Source organism: Pneumocystis carinii (genome assembly GCF_001477545.1).
Source record: "Pneumocystis carinii B80 chromosome Unknown supercont1.11, whole genome shotgun sequence".
NCBI lineage: Eukaryota > Fungi > Ascomycota > Pneumocystomycetes > Pneumocystales > Pneumocystaceae > Pneumocystis > Pneumocystis carinii.
Genome location: NW_017264723.1, coordinates 276648 through 303966, shown reverse-complemented (window position 1 = coordinate 303966; position 27319 = coordinate 276648). Strand labels below are relative to the sequence as shown.

The following is a 27319-nucleotide window of genomic DNA, read 5'->3' as shown; positions in this document are numbered from 1 at the left end:
GAAAATATATAAGAAATATGAAATATATTAGATTATTAGTGTTTAATTTAATGTTAATAAGAATTTAATAATTTTAATGCGAGATTTTCATGATCTTGAAGTGTATCAAGATGTTCTACTTGTATGATCGAGGGATCATTTGAATTAATATTGTTAAAAGATGTTTTTTGTTTTTTTGTCAGTATAAATGAATGATTATTAGTGAATGAAGAAGAAGATGATGATGATGATGAAGATAAAGATGAAGATAATTGAGAATTAATATCGTTTTGGAAGGTATTTTGTGTAATATTTTTTTCTTTGAAAGTTGAAGTCTTTTTTCTTTTTTGATGTCTTTTTTCTTTTGTTTGTATTTTATCTATAAGGTCATTTTGTAACATTTTTTCTTTTTGTTTTTGGATATATTTTTTCTTTTGATCGTCAGCTGTACCTTCTTTATGAAATGAAGTTTCGTTCTGAAATTGATAAATATTAGATATATTTCCTTCATCGTCATATAATAATTTTGTTCCTTTAGGACGATATTTAAGCATTGCTTTTTTTGACAAAGCGATTTTTTGTTTTCGTTTTGAAAGGGTTTTATAACACTATAAATGTCAATTGATAATAATTAAGATGTTTACAAACATTTTCTAAAGGTTCATCATTAAAATCATTATGTACTTTTTTAACTTTCATGAAGTCATCATTATCGTCAGAATCATGGCTAATTGATAAATCATTGCCTTCTATCATATTTCTGTAATGTTCTGATATAACATTTTGATTTGTACGTTTAAACATTTTATCATATTTAGTTTTAGTTGTTTCTTCTTTATCAATTTCATCATTTAAGTGTTTTTGTAATTCTTTAGGCTTATTTTTTAAAATTTTACTGTTTAAACCTTGTAAAAATTTAATTTTTGGATGACCTAAAAGCCCCATTTTTGATGAAAATTCCTCAATAGGTAATTCTTCAAATTTGAATACTTCTTTATCCTTTTGAAGATAAATGCTTTTTAAATAACTTACAAGAGCCTATAAATATATATTAATAAAAAAATTGATTAAATACTCAAAATTATTACTCTTTGTCCTAAATATTTAATTTCAGGGTCTTTAAAACATAGATGTTGAAGCTGTTTTGAAATATCAATCTTTTTAGAATTTCCTATTTTAATTTCTTGTATTTGAACTTTCTTTTGTTCCAGACGTTCTAATATTTTTATTTCACTTGGACAAAGAAATAGAAGTGCTTTTCCACTTTTATCATATCTTGCAGTCCTTCCTACTCTATGAATATATGTATCTGCATCTTCAGGACAATCGAATTGCAAAACCCAGTCTACCATTGGAAAATCAAGTCCACGTGCTGCAATATCTGTACAAAACATGACTGCATGTTTTGCTGAAAAAAATTGTGTTGTTATAAGATTTCTTGAATTCTGTTTTTTTCTTCCATAAAGATGTAGTAGTGGAACCCCGGGTTGTAAATGTCTAAATGTTTCATAGATAAAACGTACCTAAATAGATAAATTAATTTTAACTTTGAAAATTATAATGGTTAATTGAAACCTCTTTAATTGTACTCATAAAAACTAATGTTTTCGATTTTAAATGTGTTTTTATAAAACTAAAAAGAATATTGATCTTCTCATCCAATGGAATAATAGAATAATATTGCGAAAGTGTTGGTGGTGTAGAACTATTTTCCTTTTCATGAACTGCTATATAATCCGGATTTTTAAGTGATATTCTAGATAAATCTTTAACACTTTTTGTTTGTGTTGCACTAAAAAGTAATGTTTGTCTATTGCTTGGCAAATTTTCAATAATAGAATCTATAGTTTTTTGAAATCCCATGTCTAAAATACGATCTGCCTCATCCAAAACAAGCATCTGTAGTTTATCAAGATAAAATCCCGGTGTTTGATCCATATGTTGAAGAATTCTTCCCGGTGTACATACCATAATATTCATTCGTGATATTCTTTGTGCTTCTTCTTGTAAATCTTTCCCTCCAATTACAAGACCCGCTGAAAAATTATGTTTTTTACCAATCTTACATAAAACCTGGAATATTTGTGTTGCCTGATGTATCTTTTATTAATAATTATATTTCTATCTATCTAATACTCTACCAACTCTCTTGTTGGCGATATAATTAATGCACCAAGACCATCATAAACTCCCCATTTCTTCCTTAATAGATTCTCTAGGACCTAACTATCAACTTTTTTCTTTTATTTTTATATTTTTTTTTACTGGAACTAAAAATGCTATAGTTTTACCACTTCCTGTTCTTGAGGCTCCTAAAATATCTCTACCACTAAGAGCAACTGGAATAGCTCTTTTCTGAATCGTTGTAAGCTCAATATAATGATTTTCCTTTAATCCTATTATTTTTAAATCTTTTTTTTTTTTTGAAAATTGACTTGATATTAACCTTCTGCTGTTTGCTTTGATAATGGAAGTTCTGAAAACATTTTTATATTTTCTGTGCCATTAAACTCTTTTATACGCCTTTCTAAGTCTTCTAATTCTTCAAAATGCTTTTTTCTTAATATTTCTCTTAATTTTTTAGACTTTTTTATAACCATTTTTAATATTTTTTAATTATTTTTTAACATTTTTTATTAAAAAATTAATATTTTTTATTATTTCTTAACATTTATTAAGAATTCTTAACAATCGAATCTAAATTTCTTATTATTTCTTAATTATTTCTTAATAAATCGTTAAAATTTATAACATTTCTTAACATTATAATGACAAGTGTTGATGAAATTGTTAAGATTTTAGAAAATGAGGATGCAGAATATGCAAAAGTTAGTTAAATTATTAAGAATTTTAAGTTAATATTTTATAGGATCAAGAAATTGAGAGAATTTTAAATGCTTTTAAGCTGGATGCATATTCTGTCTTAGATCTTCAACCAGGAGTAAGCACTAGTAATATCCAAAATGCATTTCGTAAGAAGTCGCTTTTGATTCATCCAGACAAAACAAAGAATCCTAAGGCACCGGATGCTTTTGATCGTCTTAAAAAGGCGGAATCAGAGTTAATGGATCCTAAAATCCGGGAAAGATTAGATACAGCGTTTGCTACGGCAAGACGTATGTTGATACAGGAACGTAAATGGACATTAGATCATCCAGAATTAGATACGGAAGCGTTTCAGTTAGATGTTAGAGAAAAAACAAAAAGTGTATTGATTGATGATGAACTTCGAAGAAGAAAGGCACGACAGATCCAAATGGCAGAAGAGGGAAGGGAGAAGAAGCGTTTAGAAGATGAAGCAGAGGAGAGAAAACGAAAAAAAGAATATGATAAGGCATGGGAGGAAAATCGGGAAAATCGGATTAATAGTTGGCGTAAATTTCAAAAAGTGGGTCCTTGTAAAAGAAAAAAACAAAAACAGAATGTTGGTGGTTAATTATTTTCGATTTAATCGGAATTAATCAGGATTAATAAATAAATTTATTATGTAAAATTATGAACAAAAATTTTCATATTCTTTTTTGAAAGATTGGAGTTATTTTGTTTAAAAACAAACAAACAATCATATAGGGGTCGTTTTTTATACATCAAGAACAACAGATCTGATTATTAATTTATACATTTTATCATACATTATTATACACTACACTATTATACATTATAAATACGATCTAAATACGATCTAAAATATATGGTTTTTCAAAAATATTTGGTACTAATGTAAATCTATTTTTAATTATATACTGTTTTTATTCTATTTTTATTTGATATAGATATTTTTAGAAATAATAATTTGATAATCGTGATAAGGATTATCTTAACTAGTTTGTTTTAAAAATAATATTGTTAATTTAAAATTATTAATATTTTATTATTATATAAGAAACTGTAACTTTATTTTCTAATAATATGACTTCAGAATCTGTTCCTGTTTCTACTGAAAATAATGAATTATCATATGTACCTCCAGGTGGATCACTTTATCCCCCTTCAGAAACTATTTATATCCGCAACTTGTCAGAAAAAGTAAAGATTGATGGTGATATTGATTGCTATGATAATTCTAAATGTTCTTATATGGGTTTAGTTTTGAAAAAATCTTTAGAGGCCGTTTTTTCATCATATGGTACTATTCTAGATATAGTTGCACATAAAAATATAAGAATGAGAGGACAAGCATTTGTTGTATTTGATTCTATTAGTTCATCTCAGAGGGCTATTGATGATGTTCAAGCATTTCGACTTTTTGATAAACCTATGGTTTTACAGTTTAGCAAGACAAAAAGTGATGCTATAGTTAGAAAGTTTGGAACTGAGGAAGAATTTGAAGAACATAAAAGAAGAAGAATAGAAAAGAAAGGTTTTATATTTTTTTATATATATTTGTGTTAATTTTTTTTTCATAGAAAGTCGCAGAGTAATTCAAGTAAAGGCTCCTCAGCCTACTACTACTACTACTACAAAGAAAAATACTACGAAAAAATCCAATCAAAAACCATCTAGAATACCTGATGAATATTTACCTCCACATAAAATTCTTTTTCTTCAAAAATTACCTGAAAATATTACAGCAGATGTTTTATCTGCTGTATTTGGTCGTTTTCCTGGCTTTAAAGAAGTTCGTATGGTTCCTGGAAGGGCTGGAATTGCATTTGTTGAATATGAAAGGGATGAAGATGCAATTATTGCTAAGCAAGGAACGGTCGGTATGTCTCTAAGTGAATGTGTCATTTCTGTTAATTATGGACGTAAATAATTTTCTATTATTCTTATTTTCTATTACAAAATCTATCTAAAAGGACTCTATATATTCTACAATATTTCAATTTTTGTTTTATCTTAACTACTTTACTATGTATATATATATATATACATATTCTCAAAAACACTATCTCACATGTTGGTTCTTTAATATAAAAACTAATATTCAAATAGCTTGAACTTGGCTGTTTAACTCCTGTTTTCATACTTTTTTCTTTCTCCAATTCATAATATTAGACTTAACGACTAAGATCTACGATGAACGACTCTGATTTAAGAGTTAAAGGCTTATAAGCTATGTCTGATCAAAATCAGAGGGAAAATGTCTTCCCGACAAGACAGTAAGTTATTTTACTAAGTAATAAGAGCTAAATATGATAAGGTCACTGGGTATTATGAAAACTAAGCTGAAAGGAGCTGTTACAGGACATTCATTGCTTAAAAGAAAATCAGAAGCTCTTACTAAACGATTTAGAACAATTACTAAGTTAATTGATGATGCAAAGAGGGAAATGGTACAAGTTATGCAGCTGGCAGCTTTCTCATTAGCAGAGATGAATTATGTAATGGGAGATGATGTTAAATATCAGATTCTTGAAAATACGCAAACATCATGTTGCCGCTTAAAAACGAGATATGAAAATATTAGCGGTGTATTTTTGCCTATTTATGAATGTTCTATGGAAGATATGAATGGTATTTGTGTATTTTTTTAGGGGACTATAGTTATAATGAATGTTAGACCATCGGTTTGTTGGGCTTGGAAAAGGTGGACAAAAAGTTCGGAAATGTCAGGAGATGTATGTTAAAGTGATTGATGTTATTGTTAGACTTGCTTCTCTGCAGGTTTTTTATTTTTATTAAAGATATAAAAGGGAATTTATGAAATATAGACAACTTTTATTATTCTTGATGATGTTATTAAAGTAACGAATCGCCGCGTTAATGCTGTTGAATATGTTATTATTCCAAAGGTTGAAAATACAATTAAATATATTAATTCGGAACTTGAAGAACTTGAACGAGAAGATTTTACAAGACTTAAAAAGGTTCAGGTTAAGAAAAAGTTAGATATTGAAAAGGAAAATCGGGAAAAAGATAAAATGGAAAATGTCGTAATAATGAACGTTCTTGAAAGTAATGAAGATACCGACATTATTTTTTAAATATTTTTATAATTTCTATAAAATTATAGCACATTCATTTATACATAATTAGGATCCTAAAAATATTCGTATTTCTTTGTATATAAATAATTCTTTGTTATATCTAGTTTTTTACTCATTAAATGTTTAATGTTTTCATATTATATATATATAGTTGCATCTGTATAGGTTTTTATTATTCAATATTTATTTATCATTTATAAATAAATTCTATTGAATTCATAATTAAATCGTCATAAATCATCTTTAATAATTGGAAGACCACATGGTAGAACCATTTTTTCAATCATATTTAATCGAACTCGTTCTCGACTATCATTACTTGCGACCGCAAAAAAATTTAACAAATGAGGATGTCCAAGATATGATGCATATGAGTCTCTATGTTGATTTGAAATCCATTCACTAATTATTGGTTTATTTTTTTATATAAAAATCTAATAACCTACTATTTTGTTGTATCTGCATGTCCTGTCCCAATATACTTTTGTTGAAGCTGTTCAAGCTGAGACTGGATTCTAAGCTTATCTGCCTAAAATACTATATGTTAGATCTTTCTTTCTTGTATTTTTTTAATATTTTTACCATCTTGATTTTTTTTATATATAAAATAGCCCTCAATATTATACTTTATTAAAAAATTAGGGACACTCCTTAACATATTTTGTCTCTATCTTTAATAAAAATAAATTTTTATATAAAAAGTTTAAAAAATATAGAAATGCTTAGTTAAGTATTTCTATTAAACTTATTTAAAATGGCATTTTGGCGGTCAACGGCATGGTGTACAAAATTAACTACTTCTCTTTTTTATGCAACTGCCTTGGCTTCTTTATTAACAGTCAGTCTTTCATCTATAATTCCTTGTCCAGCATATACACGTGGGTCTAAAGTACAAAATATGGATATACAAGTAGATTCAAAGGATAAAGATTATAATTATGAATCGGTCTGAAATGTGAATAAATTGAGTAAATTTGAATATATATTAACAAATTATATTAATATATGTTAATATATGTTAATTTATATTATTAATTTATATTATAAATATCTTTTACATTTTCATATAATAAAATGTATATCGAAACGTATAACTACGGGTTATATGCGTATTATATGCGTATTATATGCATTTTGTAATATAATTGTTTTTTGACGTGGATTTGCTTATTAATCTCTATTTTCTATACGATTTCAATATATAATTGATTCACTACTATTATTTTTATTATTTATCTATTTATTCTTATTATAGGGTTATTTGATTCTTTATATGCTTATTAAATGCTTATATTCGGGTTTTATAATTTTTTCAGTTAAAATATCACTATTTTTACATTAATCGATGAGATATTGTTTTATGACTTAAGATGACGTCAGTTTTTATTCTCGATGTTCCTCCAGGCTCAACATTTGGTATCGACGGTCATTCATGGATAACAGGACATCGTTTTTGTGGAATTCGTGGTCTCTCAAATGGTCTTCATTGGGCTTATTATAATATATCAGGAGTTAAAAAAGATTATGTAAATAAGATAGAAAATACACAGTTAAAGGGACTTGAAAGTTTTTCTCAGGGATTTTTTTTCTATGTTGATTCATTAGTGTTAATTTTTCGATATGATCATTATAAAGAGATGATATTAGGAGTAGAAGATGTATCGGTATCGGAGATGGGTATGATTGAACCATGGTTAATTTCTTTTCCCCGTGAAAACGGGTTATTACAAGGGTATGATCAAGATCGTATAAATAAAACACAAGATGTGAGATATATTGATGATGAGTATTGTTTTTATCATTTAATTGCATGGGTTACGCGTAATATGCTTAATTGTCTACTTCCATCTGGATGGCATGTTTCGTCGATTACGTCATCTGATTTAGATGAGGTATTGCCGAATTTACCAGTAATTGAAACAGAACCAGAAATGGTTTTTTTACCAATTAATTCGCGATGTACATGGAAGCCAGGTGCATTAGGTCGAGAAATAACGGAGGGTTTTCTTGATAAAAGTTGGGAATTGGAACGAATTCTTCAAAATGTTTGTTTAGGAGGTATGCATGTTTAATTATATACTTTTTCATATCTAAAAGGTTTAGATTCGGGGCGATTTTTGGGTGAATTTCAATTATGTTTTATTATTTTTCTTTTTGTTTCTAATGGCTCATGCCTTGAACAATGGATGAAAATGTTAACTCTTGTTTCTTCATGTTGTCGGGCTATTTCTGTTTTTCCTGATTTTTATGTGAATTGGATAGGTATAAATAGGTTTCGGATTGAAAAGTTTTAATTAATTTTTTTAGATATACTTAAGATACAATTGCTTTATTGTCCGGACGAAATTTATCAAGATATTTTTCAGGAATGTAATTTTCTTAAAATATCTCTTAAGGTAGTAGTCTTTTTTTTTTTTTTAATTTTTTTGTTTAACGTTTTTCTTTTTAGAATTTGCGTCGTAATCTTTTTGATGCACAAGTTGGATCTGCGTCTATAGGCGCTGTAAAGGATGCATTTACACAACTTTCGCTTGCTGTAAAGCAAAAGTTTTGTTTGAATATTGAAACACAGCCCGATGTATCTATTCGTTCTTCCTTAGTTTACGGAATGAAAAACGATGAATTGTTTGACACGAGCGAAAGCAATTCTATGGCCGATGATTCAGATGATGATCCTGTTGTCGTGTTTTTATGAAGATTTGTTTTAGATATTTTTAAGTACATCTTTTTCGAGAATACACTGCTTATGAATATGATTATATATATGCTCTGAAGGTGATGTTTCAACTCGTTTTTTTATTGGAATATGGCGAATTACATGATTTTGCAATGGAATTGAAACATCAGTAGTGTATTTTGTCTTAAAATGATTATTTTGCACAAAAATTTGGTTTGTCGAGGATGGATGTATTTTAAGATTTCAGGAAAACCAAAACCAACATACATTAATGATTTATGGATATTATATTTGCTTTTCTTTTGAACTCTATACATCTAAATATGTAATATTTAACTCTATTTTGTCGGATTTTGGATTGATTAAGGTTACAAGAAAGACAAACGTGCTTAAGCAAAACGACTGAATAGTTTAACAAATTTTTTGAATAGTATTTCCAAATTCTCTTTGTCTTTTATATTAATAATATCTATAGGATACATTTTTTGAAAGAAAAAAAACAGAAATCTTCATATTAAACAAATATTCGAGTGTTAAAATTACTTCATGAACATTTTAGACGAGGCGAAATATTAGGACTAATAAGCATGGATTGTCGAGGCCGGAGTTTATATTTTCGTTTTATATTTAAATGTTTTTTTTTTGATTTCTTTTTTAAAGACATTTGAGATAGCCATTGACTCTCGGCTTCTTTGATAATATCATGGTTATTATGTTGTTTCGATTGTGGTGAATGAAATGTAATAGGACTCATGAGACTATGTTGAGTTATATCAGGGGAACTTTGCTCCTGTTTTTGTTGATTTGGTGTGGTTTCTTTATCTTTCTTTATATGGGCGACGTTATTTGAAGTGGGAGTCGATACGGTTTTTGTAGAGTTTTTTTTCGGTTCTAACAAAGACAATGTCTTTTGTAATTTTTGTTTAATGCTTTGGTAGTTTTGCTGACATGTTAAAAACGTATTTGAGGGGAGTGCAAGTTCATATAATAGGCGGTCCACTTCTCGGCGAATTATATTAATTTCAACGGAATATCTTTGAGATGCTTCATGGATTTCAAGTGCCAATAATTTATGTTGCAATGTGTGATGTGCAACGTTGGCACGTTCCGAACGCAGCATCTGTGTAAGCATAGCGATATGTTTAACAGCTTGAAGTAGCTTCGATAATTAGTAAAAGACATTGAAAAATCTTTAAACTTACTGTTTTTCGGGTTTCATCAAGACTCATGGTAGAAATTTGTGCTGGTGTTGGCTCCTTCCAGGAATCGAGCATACTGATATGAGTATCGGGTGGTGATAAAATGTTGGGTAGTATGTATTCATTAGGTGAATTAAATGTAGGTGTTTTGGGCGATTTTGATGATGATTCTGGTAATCGTTCTGACATATTTTTATATTAATCTAAATATTAATTGTCGAATAGGATTTATAAGTAAATATAGCAATGCCTAAGAATACTTCTGAATGAGCTTCCAAAGATCGTTTAAAGATAATCTTTTGATAATCTTTTCTCCATGTTTAAACTGTTCTGACTTTGTATAATTGGGTCGTTAGGACAACCGCTGATCGATGTCGGACTTAGTGTCATTTCCGTTAATACTTAGGGCACATAATGTGCTCGGCAATATTGAAAATAATCCTTTAATATGGATAAATTCGAATATTTATGAATAATGTTCTATAATTCTTATCTTTCAGGAGAGTTATAAATAGCTAAATTATTTTTTTCAATGTCGAGTTGACTATATACATATGCTTTATTTATGGTCACGTGATATGTTTTTATTAGATGTAGGTATATAAAATTTGTTACTGAGATATGTCTAAATGCCTTAAAAGATGTTTAAAGATGCTATATTGAATGTTCCAACAATTTATGTTTTTAATGTTTGTTTAAAAAAATTACGAAAAACTGAAAATGCTTTGAAGATCAACAAAACGTCGTTTATTATGGTTTAAATAAAGCTTTGTGATATATCTTAATTTCTCGAATCGCTCACGATTATGTTCTGCGCAAACGAGAATGGATTCTGGGTTGGGGAAATTGTTCGCGATAGCCCGTGCCTTATCGACGTCAAAAAGACTATCATAATAAAGTAATTGATTGTAGAGAGTTTTATCTGAATATTCGAAATGCATTTGGCCCTGGCAATTTTTGATTGAACATCGCTTTCCGTATACACTAATTTGTCGAGTACGATTTGCACAAGATGGATCATCACATAATAGCCATGCATTATAGTAAATATCATTCTGATTCCGAATCTGTGACTCCAATTGTGCACTAATTGTATAGATAGGGAACTTTCTTCCACATATACAGAAAATTCCTTCTAGATTTACAAATTCCTGATTTGATTAAATAAAATAAATATGATTGTTTAAAGATACTCTAGATTTTACAAGTCCTTTAAAGTCCATTTTTTCATTACATCCGTTGCATGTTAGCATTAAACCTTTTACATCCTTAAAACGTTCTTCGTCGGTTAAACTTGATTCATATGTACAAAATTTATATTTGGAACTATTAGTTTCATTGATTTGATATTTCCTAATATCAAGTCCTAAACATTCGGCAAGCCTTGTACGATCGGTTCCTTCTATAGGTCCACAAAGTCGTTCTATAGGAGGAAGAATTTGATTTGCTAAGTAATAGTTGTAGTCTATTTTATTTAATAAATTAATACATATCTTTTGAAATAAATACCAATTTTAACATTTGAAAGTTTTATTACTTCTTGAGGAGTGCATGCTCTTTCTGCGATATGCCTGTTATCGTTTTCATTACCAGTAATGATATATGCAATAACATCATTAACTTTTACTACGTCTCCCTTTTCTTTCTTCTTAAGAGCAACCTGAACATGAGGCATTGATTTTCCATTTGGATATTCTTCAGGATTTTTTCCAAGTTTCTAAAAACATATCAATATGAATTAAATATATTGTTAGTTTTAAAACATTGTAAATAATGAATTTTGCAGGCTGAAATTTGCCCTCACGCATTTTATTTGCAAAGTCTCTCAGAAAATCATGTATTTTTTCTATCACATATTCTGTTTGGCTACCTGATAATATTTGATCTAAAACATAACTAGATATATTAAAAAAATATATAATTTGTGACTTTTCTTACGAAGAAGCTTCTTTTGCCAAAATACAATATTCCCTTCTTTTCATATCCAGTCCTTTCACATCAATTTTAGATTCCATTTTCCCATCAATTTCTACTAAATGTAAAGCAGCATATTTTTTTTTTGCATGTAATAACATGCGTTGATAAACATTATCAATATCTATTTCAAGAAATTTATATCTCTCATTTACATGTTTTTTAAATTCATTGCCAATTTTCATTGCTTCTTCAAATGTTTCAATATTTGTGTTAATCATAATAGAGTCTGTATCCCCATATATTACCTAATAAAATTAAAATCATTTATTTTAATATTTATTATTGCATACTTGAAGATTTAAGCTGCTTGCAAGCTCTTTAGTATTTCTTAAAATTTCCCTACCTTTGTATGTAATAAGTATAGCTAATGGTTTGGCATAAAATCTTGACTTTGTATATCCTAAGCAACCATACATAGAGTTTGCAGTTAATTTTAAAGCTTGTTGTTTGATATCCCATTGCATTTTTTGAATACTTGAGGCATTTTTATCTTTTAAAAGACTTTTTATCTGTTTTCTTCGGTTAACTAACGTTGCAATTAGTCTTGGAAGAATTCCTTGTGGTGTTTGTTCATCTGGAAATTCTGGTATTTTGTCGTCTTTTTCACAATCGTGTCTATTAACTGTTGTAAAACATATATTATACTCTTGAATAATGCTGGGATATAAACTATTAAAATCCATAACAAGTATATATTTGTCATATAATCCTTTAATTGGTTCAAATACAAGACCTCCTTTATATTTGTCTTTTTTTTTAAATGAAGTGTTAATACCTAGTTCTTCCTCTTCTTCATTATTTATAATTTTGGATTTTATGAGAGTTTTATCTGGACAAATGTATTTTTCACGATTAAATTCATGCAATAAAATGTATTCATTTCTTTCTGCTCTAGATCCTGATAATGTTTTTGCCCAGCTATTGCCTGCTAAATTTGTTAATTGTTTTGTAAGAGGAAGCATCTGCATTTTAAAAGCAATGGCTGCAATAAAATAGGTATCTACTTCACAATGTATAAGATATTCCATCATTCCTTTTGCAGTATTGGTCCATGAAAGAACTGTTTCTTTATCATCAAATTCATGTCGTTTAATACCCAAATGAAGTTCGCAGAGCTCAGATAATGTCCAGGATTGTGCCTTGATCAAAGAACGACCCAATTCATTTGCAAGATCGCATAACAATCGACCAGAGACTAATAACTTTTCTGCAAATATAGCCGAATGACCTGATATTTTAGGCCATTCTTTTCTTCTAAGACGCCCAATTCGGTGCCAGTTCATTGTTTTTTTTTCTTTCATTCTTGATAGTAAAATACTATAATCTACATTGTCCCATTCATGCCCCAAGTAAATGTCAGGATCCACATTTTGAATCTTTGTTATGAGACAATTTAAAAGTGAAGATTCTGTTTTCTCAATTTTAACAATTCCTTTATGAGTTTTAACTAAAGATTCAAATCCTATAGGGAAAAATTGTTGAATTGGTCTAATAATAGTAAATGTTTGACAAGGTAAATTATTTGCTGGTGCCGGATCATCTAAGGATATGTTTTCATATATCCTCATACTTGCGACAACAATTTCTTGTTTATTCTCCTTATCATTTATAATTTTCCTTAGAGCAATACTCATAAGAGTTAAGGGAGGTGGTTCAAGGTCTGATTCTAAAATAGGAAAAATATATTCTGGATTGATGACACCTAATTCAAGCTTGCACCAAGAAAAATTCTGACAAATATCAAAACATGGTTGTTTAATATGTAGCCAACAAGGTCCCATTATTCTCTTATATAATACAAATTGCTCAAATAATGATGTATTGGTACCAAATACACGACTAAATGTATTTCCAGAAATATCTTGAGGAAGAGAAGGTTCCGTATATGGATATAAAACTTTTAAATAATCACATTGATATGGTACATCGGGAAGTTCGAAAGCATATTTTCTAGTTACTGGTTTTGACTTAAATTCATTGACTTTAAATTTTGCAAGTAAATTGGACACTTCTTCATAAACATCGCCCATAGTAACTTCTTGTTTTAATTCTTGATTTTCCAAATTGAAATTCCTAGGTAAGAAATATAGATTTCTCATGATACCATGTATTTGAACAAAGCAACTCATATAAGTTTCAAATTTTTTATTATACGTTTTTCCAAAAAGACATAAAGAATCGTTGAGTTCTGTATAATCTAACCAAAACATCTTTAAAGAATTGTCTTCTTCTACGAAATCTTGAAAAACTTCTTTTCTTCCTATATAATATATTTTTTCTGGGTTATTCACAACATTTAAAGTATCGTTTAGATTTAACCATGATGATGCATCCATTGTCTCAGACATTGGAGAAGGTTTAGTTTCTTTAATTGCTGAGGTTGTTAGAGTAATTGGATTTTCTTTTGATTTCTCATAAAAATTATCTTTATTTTTTAGAATATTATGTTGTACTAGCTCTTTTACTTCAAAGTCAAAGTCATCTTCTGATTCTGATTCTGTCCTAAGTTTTTTAGATATTGAATTGATAGGCGATGAAAGTGTATATGTTTTGGATGGTAAATTTGATGATATAATATCACTTGATGGACAACTAGATGGACGATATTCATTATTTTCTGTTTGTATTGGCAAACTTTGATTTTTTTGTTTCCCATACATTGCACTAGCCTTTTCTAATCGATTATAAATACTAGAATTGTTTAATGGAGGTGACGCAAGACGTTTTTGAGGAATAGATGCAAGTTCTTTTTTTTTTGATACTAATTCTGCTTCCTCACTATCCATTTTTCCAAGAATATCCGCCATAAAGTCCATATCTTCTTCTGTTATAGATTTAATTGCTACTGTTGCCGGTTTTTTTTTGAAAAAATGCTCCATTTTCTCATTTTTTACCTTCTTTTCCTTTTTCTTAGCTAATATATATATATATATATTCTTTTCTTATATATTTAAAACTTACAATATATTTCTTCATCTTCACTAGACATTTCTATTTCGCTTTTTTCCCATTCTTCTATCCCATTATCTACATATCCCTCTCCATGATCATCCACTACAAAATCATCCTCATTAAGACGTTGACGAACAATTGCACGATATCCTTCTTCATCTACTAAATCATAGACTTGATCTTCTTCTATTACTTTATATGATTGCAGCCGTGTTTTTCCTGCTGCTTTAAGTGCTCGCAGCTCTGCGAGCTTTGCATGAATTGTTTTTTTAGAAGTTGAACCTTGTCCTGCTTGACTTGGCATATCCTTCCTTGTCTTTTAAGATATTAAAACAATAATATTAAGCTTATTTCAAGAAAAAATTGTTTGCCTTTAAAGACCTGCTATTAAGCAAGCTGTATGATTTGATAAAAACCTTTTTAAAATTGTCCTTCAAATCTTAAGCTAATTAAAAGATATTTCTTATTCTAATAAAGCTATAGATTGAATTCTTTAGATTTGATAATCTCCTCTAATGTAAATATAACAAGGCTGTAGTAAGTAGTATACACATAAATAAATAAATGAATAATAATAATAATTTAAGTCTTATATTGGCTTATAATATAGTTATCATTGGGTTTTTAAGACCTTAATTAGGGAAAAAGCAAAGGAAATATAAATATGCCCGATACAGGGCTCGAACCTGTGACTTTTGCGTTATTAGCACAACACTCTAACCAACTGAGTTAATCGGGCTTTATACTAGGGAATTATTATGTTAATTATTAAGATAAATAAGATAGTTTTAAATTTTAAGAATAAATATTAATTTTTATGTTAATAAATAATCATTATAATCTTCTTAATTTATTTAAATAGAGGGAATGGAAATTTTTAATGAATGAAATTTATTGATAATATAAGTTTTTAATTATATTATTAATAAATTTTTTATAATAATGTTTTTGGGATATTTTATTTGATGCTATTGAGTTTAATTATTTAATTATATAATTTTATTTTTTTTGGATTTATTGAGATTGGAGGATATTTTGTGTTTTTTTTTCTAATTTTTTTACTATTTTTTATATTATTTGGAGTTCTTTTGTCAGTATTTATTTATCTTGAATGAAAGGGTGTTTTATGATACTTTTGGTTTTTATGAGATAACGGCATGATTTTAATATTTTTATTTAAAATTTTGATGAAAATTCATTTTGGGGCTTTATAATTATATATGATTTGTTTTTGGTCATAAAAATTGATATTATAATGGAATTTCATGGACTAATAATGGGGTTAATTTATTATTAATTTCATCTTTATATTAGAAAGTGTTTTTCTGCATATTCTTAGATGCAATTGATTGGTAAAAACTTTGTCAATGGGATTTAGGAATCATTGATTTTGTTTTTATTTATTTATCTTTGATATTATGGAACTAAATACAACTGGATAATTATTTCAAATATTCATTTCTCTCGAAGAATCTCAAGAAAGTTTATTTGATGACTATTATCTAAGAGATAATGATTAAATTATCAAAAAGAAATCAAATTAAATGGTATTTTAAGTTATGGAAAATCTAGCAACAATAAAGATATTGAAATTCTCTAAATAAGTTAACTTTGTCTTATGATCTAATATCTACAGCAATTATTATTACGTATATGATCTTTTTTTTGTGTTTTTCTCCATTAAAAATGGTCAATTTTTATTTAAACATAGGAAAGGTTCTTTAATATTTGTTAATTTATTTGGTTTTTTACTTTCTATTGGATTTATTTGATGTCAAAATTTTTATTTAACACATTAACATTATATATATATATATGGATTCAGAAAACTTGGGTTTTGTTTTTTTTCTGATCTTTTGCTTATTATAAGAAAAACTATAGGATTTATCATATTCAAATTTCTTTTTACTATATACAAATTATTTTACTAATTTATACTATTCATCCTTTCTATTCAACATTTATCTCATATATATTTGGCTTATCTAATACTTAAATTTTAACTATTTATACAAAAAATTTTTGGATTTTTGATCTTGGTTATATTATAATCTTTTATTAATTCATTTTTTCTAATTTTTTTTAGATCAATTACTTTTTTCATATTTCTATCTAATCTTTTATCTAACAAACTATTCTATACCGATCAATTTATACCTTTTTTCACTAAATTCATAAACTACTTATAACACTTCTAAATACATTGGTTCTTAAAATAACTTATATCTCTTCATAATACTATTTATATTTCTTATTCCTTAATTTACATCTTCTTTTTCAAATATTTATTTCTATTTTATATTTATTATATATATTTAAAATATTAATCCTGATAATATATATATTTGTTTTTATAGTTTATTTCTTGTATTTTTTTATTTATACCTTTATTTTATATAAAATCTGGATTTTTCTGCTCATCTCGTTTTAATCTCATTCTTCGTGCTTAAGAAAAAAAGGCCTTGTTTGAAGCAAATTGATGACTAACCAGCTGAGGATTTTAGATCCAATTGCTTTGAACGGGCAATCTCCTAGACGTATTTTTTTTTCTGAGAAAATAGAGTTTATCTAATGATTGTTTAGGTGTTGCATATTTTTATGATTGTAGATTTGTTTATTTATTTATAAGTTCATTTCTAACATAATTTTCCCTTTATTAGCAGATGTAGGGTATTGTGATGTACTTTTTTCTTGGTTTTTTCTCTTATTTTTAGAAATTATGCATATGGAGCAGGACATCCTATGAAACCTCATCGTATTAGAATGACGCATTCATTGATTATGAATTATGGATTATATAAGAAAATGGAGATCTATGTATGCTGTTGTTATGTATTTTATGGATTTTTATTCCAATTTTTAGAGGGCTAAACCGGCAACAAAGCATGAAATGTGTCAGTTTCATTCAGATGATTATATTGAGTTTCTTTCTCGGGTGACACCAGAAAATATGGATAATTATATTAAAGAGCAAGGAAAATGTGTGTTATTTTATTTTTTCTATGCAAATTTTTTTATATTTTACAGTTAATGTTGGAGATGATTGTCCAGTCTTTGAAGGGTTATTTGAATTTTGTGCTATTAGTGGAGGTGGAAGTATGGGTATGTTAAATTTTTTTTTCTTTCTTTTTATTTTTGCATTTTTAGAGGGTGCAGCAAGACTTAATAGAGGTAAATGTGATATTGCATTGAATTGGGCTGGTGGATTACATCATGCAAAAAAATCTGAAGCTAGTGGTTTCTGTTATGTAAATGGTATGTATATTTGGAAGAAGATTGGTAAATTATTGTTAATAATTGGTAAGATATTGTTTTAGGCATTATCGAACTTTTGAGGTATTATCCTAGGGTTCTTTATATTGATATAGATGTACATCATGGTGATGGTGTAGAGGAAGCATTTTATACTACTGATAGGGTTATGACATGTTCATTTCATAAATATGGAGAATATTTTCCTGGTACAGGAGAGCTTAGAGATATTGGTGTTGGAAAAGGGAAATATTATTCTGTTAATTTTCCTTTGCGTGATGGAATTGATGATGAATCATATGCTTTTGTTTTCGAACCTGTTGTTTCAGCATGTATGGAATGGTATCGTCCAAGTGCTGTTGTTTTGCAATGCGGGGCAGATAGTCTTGCAGGAGATCGTCTTGGTTGTTTTAATTTGAGTATGAAAGGGCATGCTGCGTGTGTTAAATTTGTTAAGAAATTTGGATTACCTACGTTAGTTTTGGGAGGCGGTGGATATACAATGCGAAATGTTTCTCGGACATGGACTTATGAAACTGGTTTAATTAATGATGTTGAGATAGGGCCTGGTTAGTATTTTTTTTTTTTTAATATATTAGTATTCATGTAATTACAGAAATGCCATTTAATGATTATTATGAATATTATGGACCTACATATGAACTTAATGTTCCTGCAAGTAATATGCAAAATATGAATTCAAAAGAATATTTGGAAAAAATAAAAATAGAAGTTTTAAAGAATCTTTCAAGAACAAAATTTGCTCCTAGTGTTCAAATGCAAAATGTTCCATTGGATAGAAATAATGATTCAGAAGATGAAGAAGATCCGGATAAACGCAAAAATAGTTAGTTTTATTTTTTTGTTATATATTCAAGGCTGATTTTTAAGTTTTATGGAGTAAAAATCCCCAACGATCTGATGAGTTTAGTGATTCTGATGATGAAGGTGATGGGAATCGTCGTGATTTTACTTTTTTTGATTATGTAAAAAATAAATTTGATTATCATGATTCTTCTAAAGTTGAGGTTAAAACTGAGGAACTGGAAAATAGTTCAAAACATGATGATTTTGATATTAAGTCTAAGTACAATGCGGGGATTGTAGAAGTCAAAAATGAGGATATTGAACTAAAATTCGAATTAAGCGCGGAAGATAGTACTGTATTTAATTCAGTATCTTCTCCGATATTGATAGATAATGTAAATAATATGACTAATTGAAATGCTTTGGCATCTATGTCACAACTATCAAAGTATATGTTTTTTCTAATGGGTTTTAATGAGTTCATGTTAAAAATTAAAGAAATCATAGGTTTTGTTATTTTAGAATTGTAGATAGTATTATAATAATATAGGAGGATTATGTGCTGAAAAAATAGAATATCTTTAAACTATTTAATATCAGACTATGTAATTATAGAATTATATTTCAAAAAGAACCTGTTTTACTTTTTATACGTAAATATTGTTTTTTTCTTTGAAAATTTCGGTTTATGAATTTATGTAAACTCTAAATGAATAATTGAAAACAGCATATTTTGTAATACATGGATGCATACGGAAAGTGCAGCTGGCAATATATCAGGGAATTCCATCATATCCTTCAATGCCTCATTCGTAACTTCAAACTTAAAAAACAATTTCATTATTAATCTTGTAATAAATGAGCTAATGAGTTCAGATGCCCAAACTACCAGTGTAGCAAAAAAGGTTAGTTTAAATGAATAGACGTCATCGCTAGATGACACTTTGGTATTAAATGTAAAATAAGGATATACGGACTTATTGGGCCCAAAGTGAAGAATACAAACCCATCCTAGAAATGAAATCATAGTTATGTTTTGTGCCTTAATTATTAGAAAATTCATTAAATATAAAAATAAATAAATACCAATGTTTTAATATAAAATGATCTTCCAGAGTTTCTTTTATACTCTTGGTAATCGATTTGACTTTTAGTGAAAAATAAATATCCTTTGTATGCCCATTTTGTCATAAGAGCTGGTACGATAATGATGACTGTAAACGAGCTTGCTCCCTGTATTACAGCGAATTGTTGAGGCGAATGAAGTCTAGCGTATAAATTTCGAACATAAATCTAAATATTTAAGTTTTAAAACAGATATAAAATATGAGAAATAACCTGTAAAGTCATTGCATAATATAGTTTAAAAACCCATGCTAATGATTCACTTTTGATTTTATAACTCAAAATCCACACTGTAATCATATCCAATATATACACTGTTGTAATCCAACTATATAAAATTAATATAATCTAAAATAAAAAATTACTTACGAGTATACATAGAGAAGGGCATCTGTACTACTATGAGGCAATGTTTTTAAATATAGCCTGGCATATGCCTATATTATTTAATATAGTTTTTAATAATGTTCAAAAGGAAAAATACTTCGCCAGCTGCAAATGCTGCTAATCCGATGACTAATATCAGACAGAACCATAGAAAACGAATATAACTTGAAGGAAAATGCGTATCAAAAGTTCTGTTGAAAAAAGTTTCTTCTGTATATGACGATGAATGACAATTCATATGTCTATGTGAAGCACGCAAAACTGCAAATGCAACAACTATTGGACCTTTTACAAAACGTAAGCACTGAAATAAACTTTTCAGATAGATGCATACCCGCCATAGTACAGAAAGTTAAAAGAATCCATGTCAGCGTATATTCTGCTTTTTCTGAAAAAAGATAAATCAAACTCCCAAGGAATACAGAAAATGTCCAAAAGAATGTATATGATATAGCGCCTCCTAATGATGCTGGCCACCTATAGTTATTAACAAAAAAGTAAATTCGCGGTCAAAAATATTAAAAACCAATTAAGAGAAAATAAATTAAATAACTTAGTGATCCATAATAGACCAATTGCGTTATAGAACCCGTAATATATAAATAAAAAAAACCAAAAATTAATACATTTTTTTGTTAAAGGTGTTAGAGGATTATTTGAAGATTCCGATAAAGGAAAAGGAATAGCACACCAAATAAGAACCTAATAAACATCTTAGTTATCCTAAATCACCACAAAAGGTATCGAAAAAACAATCACTGATGGCAAAATATTAAGTATAAATAATCGTCTCCAAAACCCATAAAGAATACGTTTAATAATTTTTTTTTGAGGTGCAATTACAAGTCCCTCAAGTAACGTACTGTTTTCATTCAATTCTCCTTCATATGCCCCCTCCTCAAACCACACTGTTGATATACTAGTACTATGTTCTCGACTTGGCGACGTCCAAAAAAGTAGAGATTTTCGCCGCGGAAGAACCCGATAACGACCAGATATCATACGAGAATCTTCTTTATTACATTTTCTTAGCTTTTCTTCTCTTTTACCCTATTATTCAACCTACCTGGAGGAGAACATGTCTCATCTCCCTGATTAAACGCAAAGATATTTAAAAATGACATAATTAATTATTTTCAGGGCCAAAAAGCCCCTCTGGGCTAAAATAAAGCCCTTATTCTACTTTTAAACACTGTATTGATCTGTTTATGGGCCTAAATATTGCCTTTTTTACAGACTTTTGTCCACCTATTTTTTGGACGTTCTCCCTCCGAGCGCTTGTTTTTAGAAAATATCGCTTACAAACTACCTTCCCCTCCAAAATTCTTAAATTTATTCTTAATTATTATTATTAACCCATACACTTTAAACAAGTATAATTAATAAGGTTTTTTCCTTATTTTACTTGTTAATATAATCTATTTTATCATTTTAATTTTTTAGACTCTTTCACTCTATTCTATATTAAAATATAAATTTTATAAGATATATATTTATTATAAAGAATATATATTATATAGCGTATATGGGGGTTTGAGTCTTATTTCAGTGATTTTGGGGGTATTTCAAGTAAAAGGCTTTTAAAGTTTATAATATTGTTTAATAAGAATTTGGCGGAATTATAAATATAATTATTTTTATGGATTTATAGAAAATACATAGAAACAGATAGAAATAGAGATAGAGAGATAGAATAGAATATGTCATCGGATTCGGATGTTAAAGAAGAGCTGAAATATGAGATTTCTGGAGAACAGTCTTATAACGAAGATGAAAAACAACTTGTGAGTTATATTTGAAAATATTGTTTTTTATGGCATTTTGGAGTGTTTGAGTATGATCTATGAATTTTTTTTATAATTGGTATATAAGATGTGTTACAGATATCTAATTTTTATAAAAGTTAGATTGAAAAGGTTCTGACTTATAGTCAGAACTTGAATTAGATCATACTAGTGTAAGGAAATGCCATTAAAATTTTTTTTTTGGTACTAATAATAATTTAAAAGTTATCATTAGGATATAGACAGGTAAATGATAAAAAATGTTTTCGATATAGTTTAATATTTTCTAGACATTACATAGAACATATCAATTTTTTGATAATTTCTCTATTGGCTTTAGTTAATTTAAATATTTTATAAGTTGGAATTAATAGTGGTATAGTAGCGTTATATTTTGTTGGTGGTATAAGGATCGTTTATACAACAGGTATATTTGCAGGAGGACCGCAAGCGTATTGGTATAAAGTTTTTTGAAATATTTAATTTTTTAATAAAAACAAGGATAAGTTATCTTATCTCATGTATTGGAATGTCTATTACGGCTGCTGTTATGGCAGAATCATGTTCAGCACTTCCTGTGTCTGGGTCTATTTATTTGTAAAGTTAAAGAAAATAATATCTAGTTTTAATATTTTTTTAGATGGGCATCTAAATATGCATCACCAAAATATAAAAGATTAATAGGTTTCCTTGTGGCTTGGTGGTCAATCAGTGCATGGGTGAGTTTTGTTGCTGGTAATACACAAAGTGCTGTTAATTTTCTTTTATCTGTAAGCAATAAGAGAAAATATCATTTATAATTATTGAAATGGTAAAGGAACTTCCTATTTTTGGTGTGAATTTTCCGACATCTACCAATGTTTTTAAGTTCAGAATTGTTCAATGGCTTCTTAGTGAATTTTTATTGGCGTTTTCTACTGTAATAAATTATCTGAAGCGTATGCTCATTTATTTTGTATTATTCATTTGTTTTTTTAACTTTAATTTAGCCGATTTATTTAAGTATGCACTTCGTATATCATGTATGATTATTATTTTGGATTTTTTTTTAAATATAATATGGTTGCCTATTGGTGTTTCAAAAACCTATGGTTTTCAAGATATAACTTTTCTTATGGAAACATACAATGGTACTAATGCTACTCCAATATGGAATTGGTGTTTATCTTTTCTTTCTACTTCTGGTGTACTTATTGGATTTGACGCACCTGGTCATCTGGCGGAAGAAACAAAAAATGCCAGTCTGGCTACGGCTCGATCTATTTTTACCAGTGTTCTTGTGACTGGATTGTTTGGTATTCCTGTTGTCTTTCTTTTTATTTTTTGTTCAGTATAAGAGTCTTTATTTCTTTTTTTCATTCAATTGACCTATGTTTGATAGCCTAAGTTGGATGTTTTATTTTCTTTGGATGTTCCTCAACCATTTGTACAGTTGTATTCACTGGCTCTTGGTAAAAAGGCACATGTATTTTTAAATCTTGTTATCATTTTTGGTCATCTTTTAAATACAACAGTTGCTATCACATCTTCTTCTCGGCTAGTTTATGCTGCTGCTCGTGATGGTGCGTTTTTTATGCATAATTGGCTTTCTAAAGTAGACCCTTGGCTTCAACCTAGGAATTCTGTAACATTAGTTTGGATAATATCATCCATCATTCTATGTACAATTCTTGTTAATCAAGTTGCATTTACAAGTTTAATTAGTGCAATGGCTCTTCCAACTGTATGTGCATATGGATTAATAGCATGTGAATATATTTATCTTGATATAAAATTTATTACTTATGTTCTAATTTTCTAGTTTTACGTTTGTTACATAAATCAGACGATTCCTTACAAGTCAAATGGTCACTTGGAAGGTTTTCTAGACCCTTTCAGTTCATTGCTTTTATATGGTGTATCTTTGTAATTTCTGTTCTCGCTTCTCCCTATCAATTTCCTATTTCTTTATCAACATTTAATTATGCACCAATCATGCTTGTCCTTGTGACAATAGGAAGTTTGATAGTTTATTGGATATACCCTCATAATACCTGGCTTATATAAGATATTTTCAACTCATCAATTAATATATATCTTATATATATAATTTTTTTAATGAAATAATAAAATAAAAATATTTCATTTTATTGATACTAGATGTATTTGGTGTTGATATGTAGTGTATTTGTTTTTTAGTTCTTTTCTATAATCCTTCGTATACAATAATTAAGAGAAAAAAGTGTATTATGTTGTACCTTATAGGACTCGGTCTTGGTGATGAAAAGGATATCAGTGTAAAAGGTTTAGAAATCATTCGTCAATGTCAATCTGTATACTTAGAAGCCTATACAAGTATATTATATGTGAGTAAAGAAAAATTGGTAAGTAAGTGGTTTCTATGATAGAAGTATATGACATATATTAGGAAGCTTTTTATGGCCGTTCAATTACTCTAGTTAATCGTGAGAAAGTTGAATGTGATGGCAATATGTTATTGCAAGAAGCTCGTGAAATGAACGTAGCACTACTGGTAGTGGGTGATCCTCTAAGGTGAGAAATAAGTGCTTAACTGAATATTAATGTGGGTAGTGCAACAACACATGTTGATTTGTTATTAAGAGCACGTCGAGAGAATATTCCTACGCAAATTGTACATAATGCATCAATTATGACAGCAATTGGTGCAGTAGGTTTGCAGTTATATAATTTTGGGCAAACGGTGTCATTAGTCTTTTTTACAGAAACATGGAAGCCTAATAGTATTTACTTTAAAATTAAGGAAAACAGGGATTTAGGACTGCATACTTTGATTTTATTGGGTAAATAAGTATATAAAGGTATATTATATGTTAATTGAGGGTGAGGGCAGATTTACATGTACAAGAGCCATTATTTGAAAGTTATATAAAAGGGAAAAAAATATATGAAGAGCCTCGCTTTATGAGTATTTCCCATGCAATTAGTCAGCTTTTGGAATTGGAGTCATTATGTCATGAAAAAGGTTTTTTGAGTATATTTTTTTAGTATATTTAATTTTTTAGTATATGATGAGTCAACATTGGCTGTGGGTGTATCAAGAATGGGGTTTTCGACTGAGAAAATAGTTGCAGGATCATTGAAGCAATTAGCTTCTGTTGATTTTGGTCCACCTTTGCACTCTTTAATCTTGTTTGGGAACAAAATACATATTTTGGAGATAGAATATGTAAGGGAATTTGCATTGGATGTAAAAATATTTGATTCACTTGCGCAACAACAATTCCCTTTTCTTTACAAAACTTAGTAAGATGTATTGATTTATAAAATGATTATTTGGTAAAAAGATTATGAAAAAATATAAAACCTGTTTATTTTCAAGATTGTGATTGTTTTTTATTTATTAATATAAGATTTTTACAAATGTATACATTGATATTATATTTAGAAAAATCATGTATTTTTATTGAATATAATGATTTCACATTAAATAGCCCTGAATTCGTTTTTATATAATAAAAATATTTATATATATATATATATATAATTTTTTATTTTTTTGCTTATCATGACATGTTATATTATACATTGACAAATGTTTTGAATAAAATCGAAATCTTAGTGATGATAGATGGAAAATATGATGTATTTTGCATAAAAATCCCATGAATTATATAAAAAGCTTTTATTTGAAAATAGTTATTTTTGTTTTGAATGAAGCTCTTGCATGCGCTTACTTTCTTGGCGGCTCAAATAATGAAATATGCTTTCGTGAACCCAATCTTTGTTATAAAATTCACTTCGTTGTTTATCTTCGATGCCAATACGTTCACGAGAATCATTATCTCCAAGTATAATTTCTAAATCACGAGATTGACTAGATAGCCATTTTTTGATGAATACTGCAGGATTTTGTGCAAATCTTTCAAAAAAACTATGTTTTACTTTAGAACTGTTAATCTCTTGAATAATTGAAGCAATTTGATCATCCAATTCTTCAATTTTTTTCTGCGAGGATATCGAAGAAAGAATATTTATCATTTTTTCACGTATTGGATCATCTATATCTACCTGAATATCATATGCAAATTCTGATATATTGATGCTTTTATCCGTACTATTATAGATAAGAAAATAATTGATGATTTATAATTTAATGTTACCAGATCGTATATTTAATAACAATCGGATCCATTGGAAGTAAATGACTATTTATCATTTCTGGTATTTTTGGAAAGAATATTCTGTCCATAGAAAAAATCTATAATCATTAAGATATTATTTTTATTTTTTGCGAATGTTTTAAACCTCTTTCAAGTTTTCGTCACAATTAATGATCCTTTTTTCCTCATCATCTTGCAACTTATGAAATTTAATATATTCCCAAAGTCCCATAATGATTTCCGGACGAGTTTCTGATTTCATATCAAGGATTTGACTTAGTTTGGGACTTAGCTTATATTTTTCAGGATATTCATTGAGATAAATTAAAATTCTAATATCTATATTCATGTCCCCTCTTCTTTTGATTTCCAATACATCAAACTCTGCATTTGATGATGATTTATGCCACTTTATAATATTAATTTTGTTTACTGTTTAAAATTATAGTGTATACTTTAGCAATGTTTCCGCTTGATAAAAACCTATTACTTTTATCCAATTCTACTACAATACTTTTGACAAAACTTGAAAATTTCCTTCGTTCTTTTGCTATATCTGTGTTTCCTAATAATTTTCCTTCTATACGAAGAGTCCATGTAGGAATCATTCCCGTATCAAAATCAAACGCATGATGATCCAGCCCTTTATCTGTCGCTTGCCACGGTTGGTCAGATGAAATATTTGAAACAAACACTCGAAGCGTTCTTTTTACCTAATTTTAATGCTTATAAATATTTTTTTACTGAAAAAAAAAAATAAATACTTTGGAGCCTTTGTTAATTGCATCCTGAATATCAAATCTCTTCCGTGTTATAACCGCATCTAATCTCCTCTCAATATCTCGAAGTTCATGGTATAATTTAGAATCTGGAACAAGTGCTTCTATTTTTGCTGAAATAGAGCGATCTGTAGGCCGTTGTCTTGGTTTAGGTGCTTTTGGAAGTTTCATAGACTCATTAGTAGATGTAGTAGACCTTTTACCAAGGACAGTATGTGGTTGCTGTCGGGCAGATGTATTATAAAGGTTTTGTGCAAAATTCAATGGTACTGTGCGATTCATCGGAGGTTGTTAAACCTTCGAAATGTAAACGAGTTTATATGTAGAAATATGATTGAAATATTTATATA

At 28.3% G+C, this 27319-nt stretch overlaps 13 protein-coding genes and 1 non-coding gene across 14 annotated transcripts; 7 read left to right on the top strand and 7 right to left on the bottom strand.

Moving 5' to 3' along the window:
- Positions 1-11: 11 nt before the first annotated feature.
- On the bottom strand, positions 12-2618 carry T552_02575 (hypothetical protein). Its single transcript, XM_018371109.1, has 7 exons — positions 2426-2618; positions 2245-2375; positions 2121-2201; positions 1555-2070; positions 1068-1502; positions 628-1017; positions 12-587 (listed from the first exon to the last, which is right to left on the bottom strand). The coding sequence occupies exons 1-7, from the start codon at positions 2577-2579 to the stop codon at positions 54-56; spliced, it is 2241 nt and encodes a 746-aa protein (XP_018225274.1). The 5' UTR covers positions 2580-2618; the 3' UTR covers positions 12-53.
- Positions 2619-2701: 83 nt separating this feature from the next.
- On the top strand, positions 2702-3461 carry T552_02574 (hypothetical protein). The gene is made up of 2 exons (XM_018371108.1): positions 2702-2807; positions 2849-3461. Exons 1-2 carry the CDS (start codon positions 2748-2750, stop codon positions 3413-3415), a joined length of 627 nt encoding a protein of 208 aa, XP_018225273.1. The 5' UTR covers positions 2702-2747; the 3' UTR covers positions 3416-3461.
- A 381-nt stretch (positions 3462-3842) lies between these two features.
- T552_02573 (hypothetical protein) lies at positions 3843-4781 on the top strand. Its single transcript, XM_018371107.1, has 3 exons — positions 3843-4018; positions 4067-4339; positions 4386-4781. Exons 1-3 carry the CDS (start codon positions 3889-3891, stop codon positions 4733-4735), a joined length of 753 nt encoding a protein of 250 aa, XP_018225272.1. The 5' UTR covers positions 3843-3888; the 3' UTR covers positions 4736-4781.
- A 212-nt stretch (positions 4782-4993) lies between these two features.
- On the top strand, positions 4994-5952 carry T552_02572 (hypothetical protein). Its single transcript, XM_018371106.1, has 4 exons — positions 4994-5081; positions 5123-5436; positions 5483-5586; positions 5634-5952. Exons 1-4 carry the CDS (start codon positions 5038-5040, stop codon positions 5904-5906), a joined length of 735 nt encoding a protein of 244 aa, XP_018225271.1. The 5' UTR covers positions 4994-5037; the 3' UTR covers positions 5907-5952.
- Positions 5953-6093: 141 nt separating this feature from the next.
- Positions 6094-6538, bottom strand: T552_02571 (hypothetical protein). The gene is made up of 3 exons (XM_018371105.1): positions 6492-6538; positions 6356-6438; positions 6094-6311 (listed from the first exon to the last, which is right to left on the bottom strand). Exons 1-3 carry the CDS (start codon positions 6492-6494, stop codon positions 6140-6142), a joined length of 258 nt encoding a protein of 85 aa, XP_018225270.1. The 5' UTR covers positions 6495-6538; the 3' UTR covers positions 6094-6139.
- Positions 6539-7279: 741 nt separating this feature from the next.
- Positions 7280-8649, top strand: T552_02570 (hypothetical protein; the record flags this gene model as incomplete). The annotated part of the gene is made up of 4 exons (XM_018371104.1): positions 7280-7967; positions 8013-8171; positions 8217-8305; positions 8359-8649. The coding sequence occupies 4 exons, from the start codon at positions 7280-7282 to the stop codon at positions 8602-8604; spliced, it is 1182 nt and encodes a 393-aa protein (XP_018225269.1). The 3' UTR covers positions 8605-8649.
- A 437-nt stretch (positions 8650-9086) lies between these two features.
- T552_02569 (hypothetical protein) lies at positions 9087-10020 on the bottom strand. The gene is made up of 2 exons (XM_018371103.1): positions 9789-10020; positions 9087-9745 (listed from the first exon to the last, which is right to left on the bottom strand). Exons 1-2 carry the CDS (start codon positions 9972-9974, stop codon positions 9131-9133), a joined length of 801 nt encoding a protein of 266 aa, XP_018225268.1. The 5' UTR covers positions 9975-10020; the 3' UTR covers positions 9087-9130.
- Positions 10021-10444: 424 nt separating this feature from the next.
- On the bottom strand, positions 10445-15061 carry T552_02568 (hypothetical protein). The gene is made up of 7 exons (XM_018371102.1): positions 14724-15061; positions 12053-14676; positions 11724-12007; positions 11549-11681; positions 11295-11502; positions 10979-11250; positions 10445-10936 (listed from the first exon to the last, which is right to left on the bottom strand). The coding sequence occupies exons 1-7, from the start codon at positions 15016-15018 to the stop codon at positions 10490-10492; spliced, it is 4263 nt and encodes a 1420-aa protein (XP_018225267.1). The 5' UTR covers positions 15019-15061; the 3' UTR covers positions 10445-10489.
- Positions 15062-15379: 318 nt separating this feature from the next.
- On the bottom strand, positions 15380-15453 carry T552_05035. Its single transcript has one exon. It is a non-coding gene; the product is annotated as a tRNA-Ile (tRNA).
- Positions 15454-17140: 1687 nt separating this feature from the next.
- On the top strand, positions 17141-19235 carry T552_02566 (histone deacetylase RPD3). Its single transcript, XM_018371101.1, has 10 exons — positions 17141-17251; positions 17298-17318; positions 17375-17384; positions 17429-17531; positions 17578-17695; positions 17742-17816; positions 17862-17969; positions 18020-18535; positions 18583-18813; positions 18858-19235. The coding sequence occupies exons 1-10, from the start codon at positions 17194-17196 to the stop codon at positions 19187-19189; spliced, it is 1572 nt and encodes a 523-aa protein (XP_018225266.1). The 5' UTR covers positions 17141-17193; the 3' UTR covers positions 19190-19235.
- Positions 19236-19467: 232 nt separating this feature from the next.
- On the bottom strand, positions 19468-21409 carry T552_02565 (hypothetical protein; the record flags this gene model as incomplete). Its single annotated transcript, XM_018371100.1, has 9 exons — positions 19468-19815; positions 19860-20066; positions 20112-20226; positions 20268-20335; positions 20383-20570; positions 20620-20762; positions 20812-20987; positions 21039-21298; positions 21352-21409. The coding sequence occupies 9 exons, from the start codon at positions 21407-21409 to the stop codon at positions 19468-19470; spliced, it is 1563 nt and encodes a 520-aa protein (XP_018225265.1).
- Positions 21410-21985: 576 nt separating this feature from the next.
- T552_04167 (hypothetical protein) lies at positions 21986-24115 on the top strand (the record flags this gene model as incomplete). The annotated part of the gene is made up of 11 exons (XM_018372218.1): positions 21986-22069; positions 22216-22242; positions 22295-22315; positions 22360-22408; positions 22452-22527; positions 22571-22666; positions 22710-22839; positions 22887-23007; positions 23059-23399; positions 23451-23817; positions 23871-24115. The coding sequence occupies 11 exons, from the start codon at positions 21986-21988 to the stop codon at positions 24113-24115; spliced, it is 1557 nt and encodes a 518-aa protein (XP_018225264.1).
- A 182-nt stretch (positions 24116-24297) lies between these two features.
- On the top strand, positions 24298-25334 carry T552_04166 (diphthine synthase; the record flags this gene model as incomplete). The annotated part of the gene is made up of 5 exons (XM_018372217.1): positions 24298-24432; positions 24477-24601; positions 24641-24870; positions 24921-25052; positions 25093-25334. 5 exons carry the CDS (start codon positions 24298-24300, stop codon positions 25332-25334), a joined length of 864 nt encoding a protein of 287 aa, XP_018225263.1.
- Positions 25335-25680: 346 nt separating this feature from the next.
- Positions 25681-27278, bottom strand: T552_02563 (hypothetical protein). Its single transcript, XM_018371099.1, has 5 exons — positions 26955-27278; positions 26646-26903; positions 26336-26599; positions 26191-26288; positions 25681-26144 (listed from the first exon to the last, which is right to left on the bottom strand). Exons 1-5 carry the CDS (start codon positions 27249-27251, stop codon positions 25727-25729), a joined length of 1335 nt encoding a protein of 444 aa, XP_018225262.1. The 5' UTR covers positions 27252-27278; the 3' UTR covers positions 25681-25726.
- Positions 27279-27319: the final 41 nt, after the last annotated feature.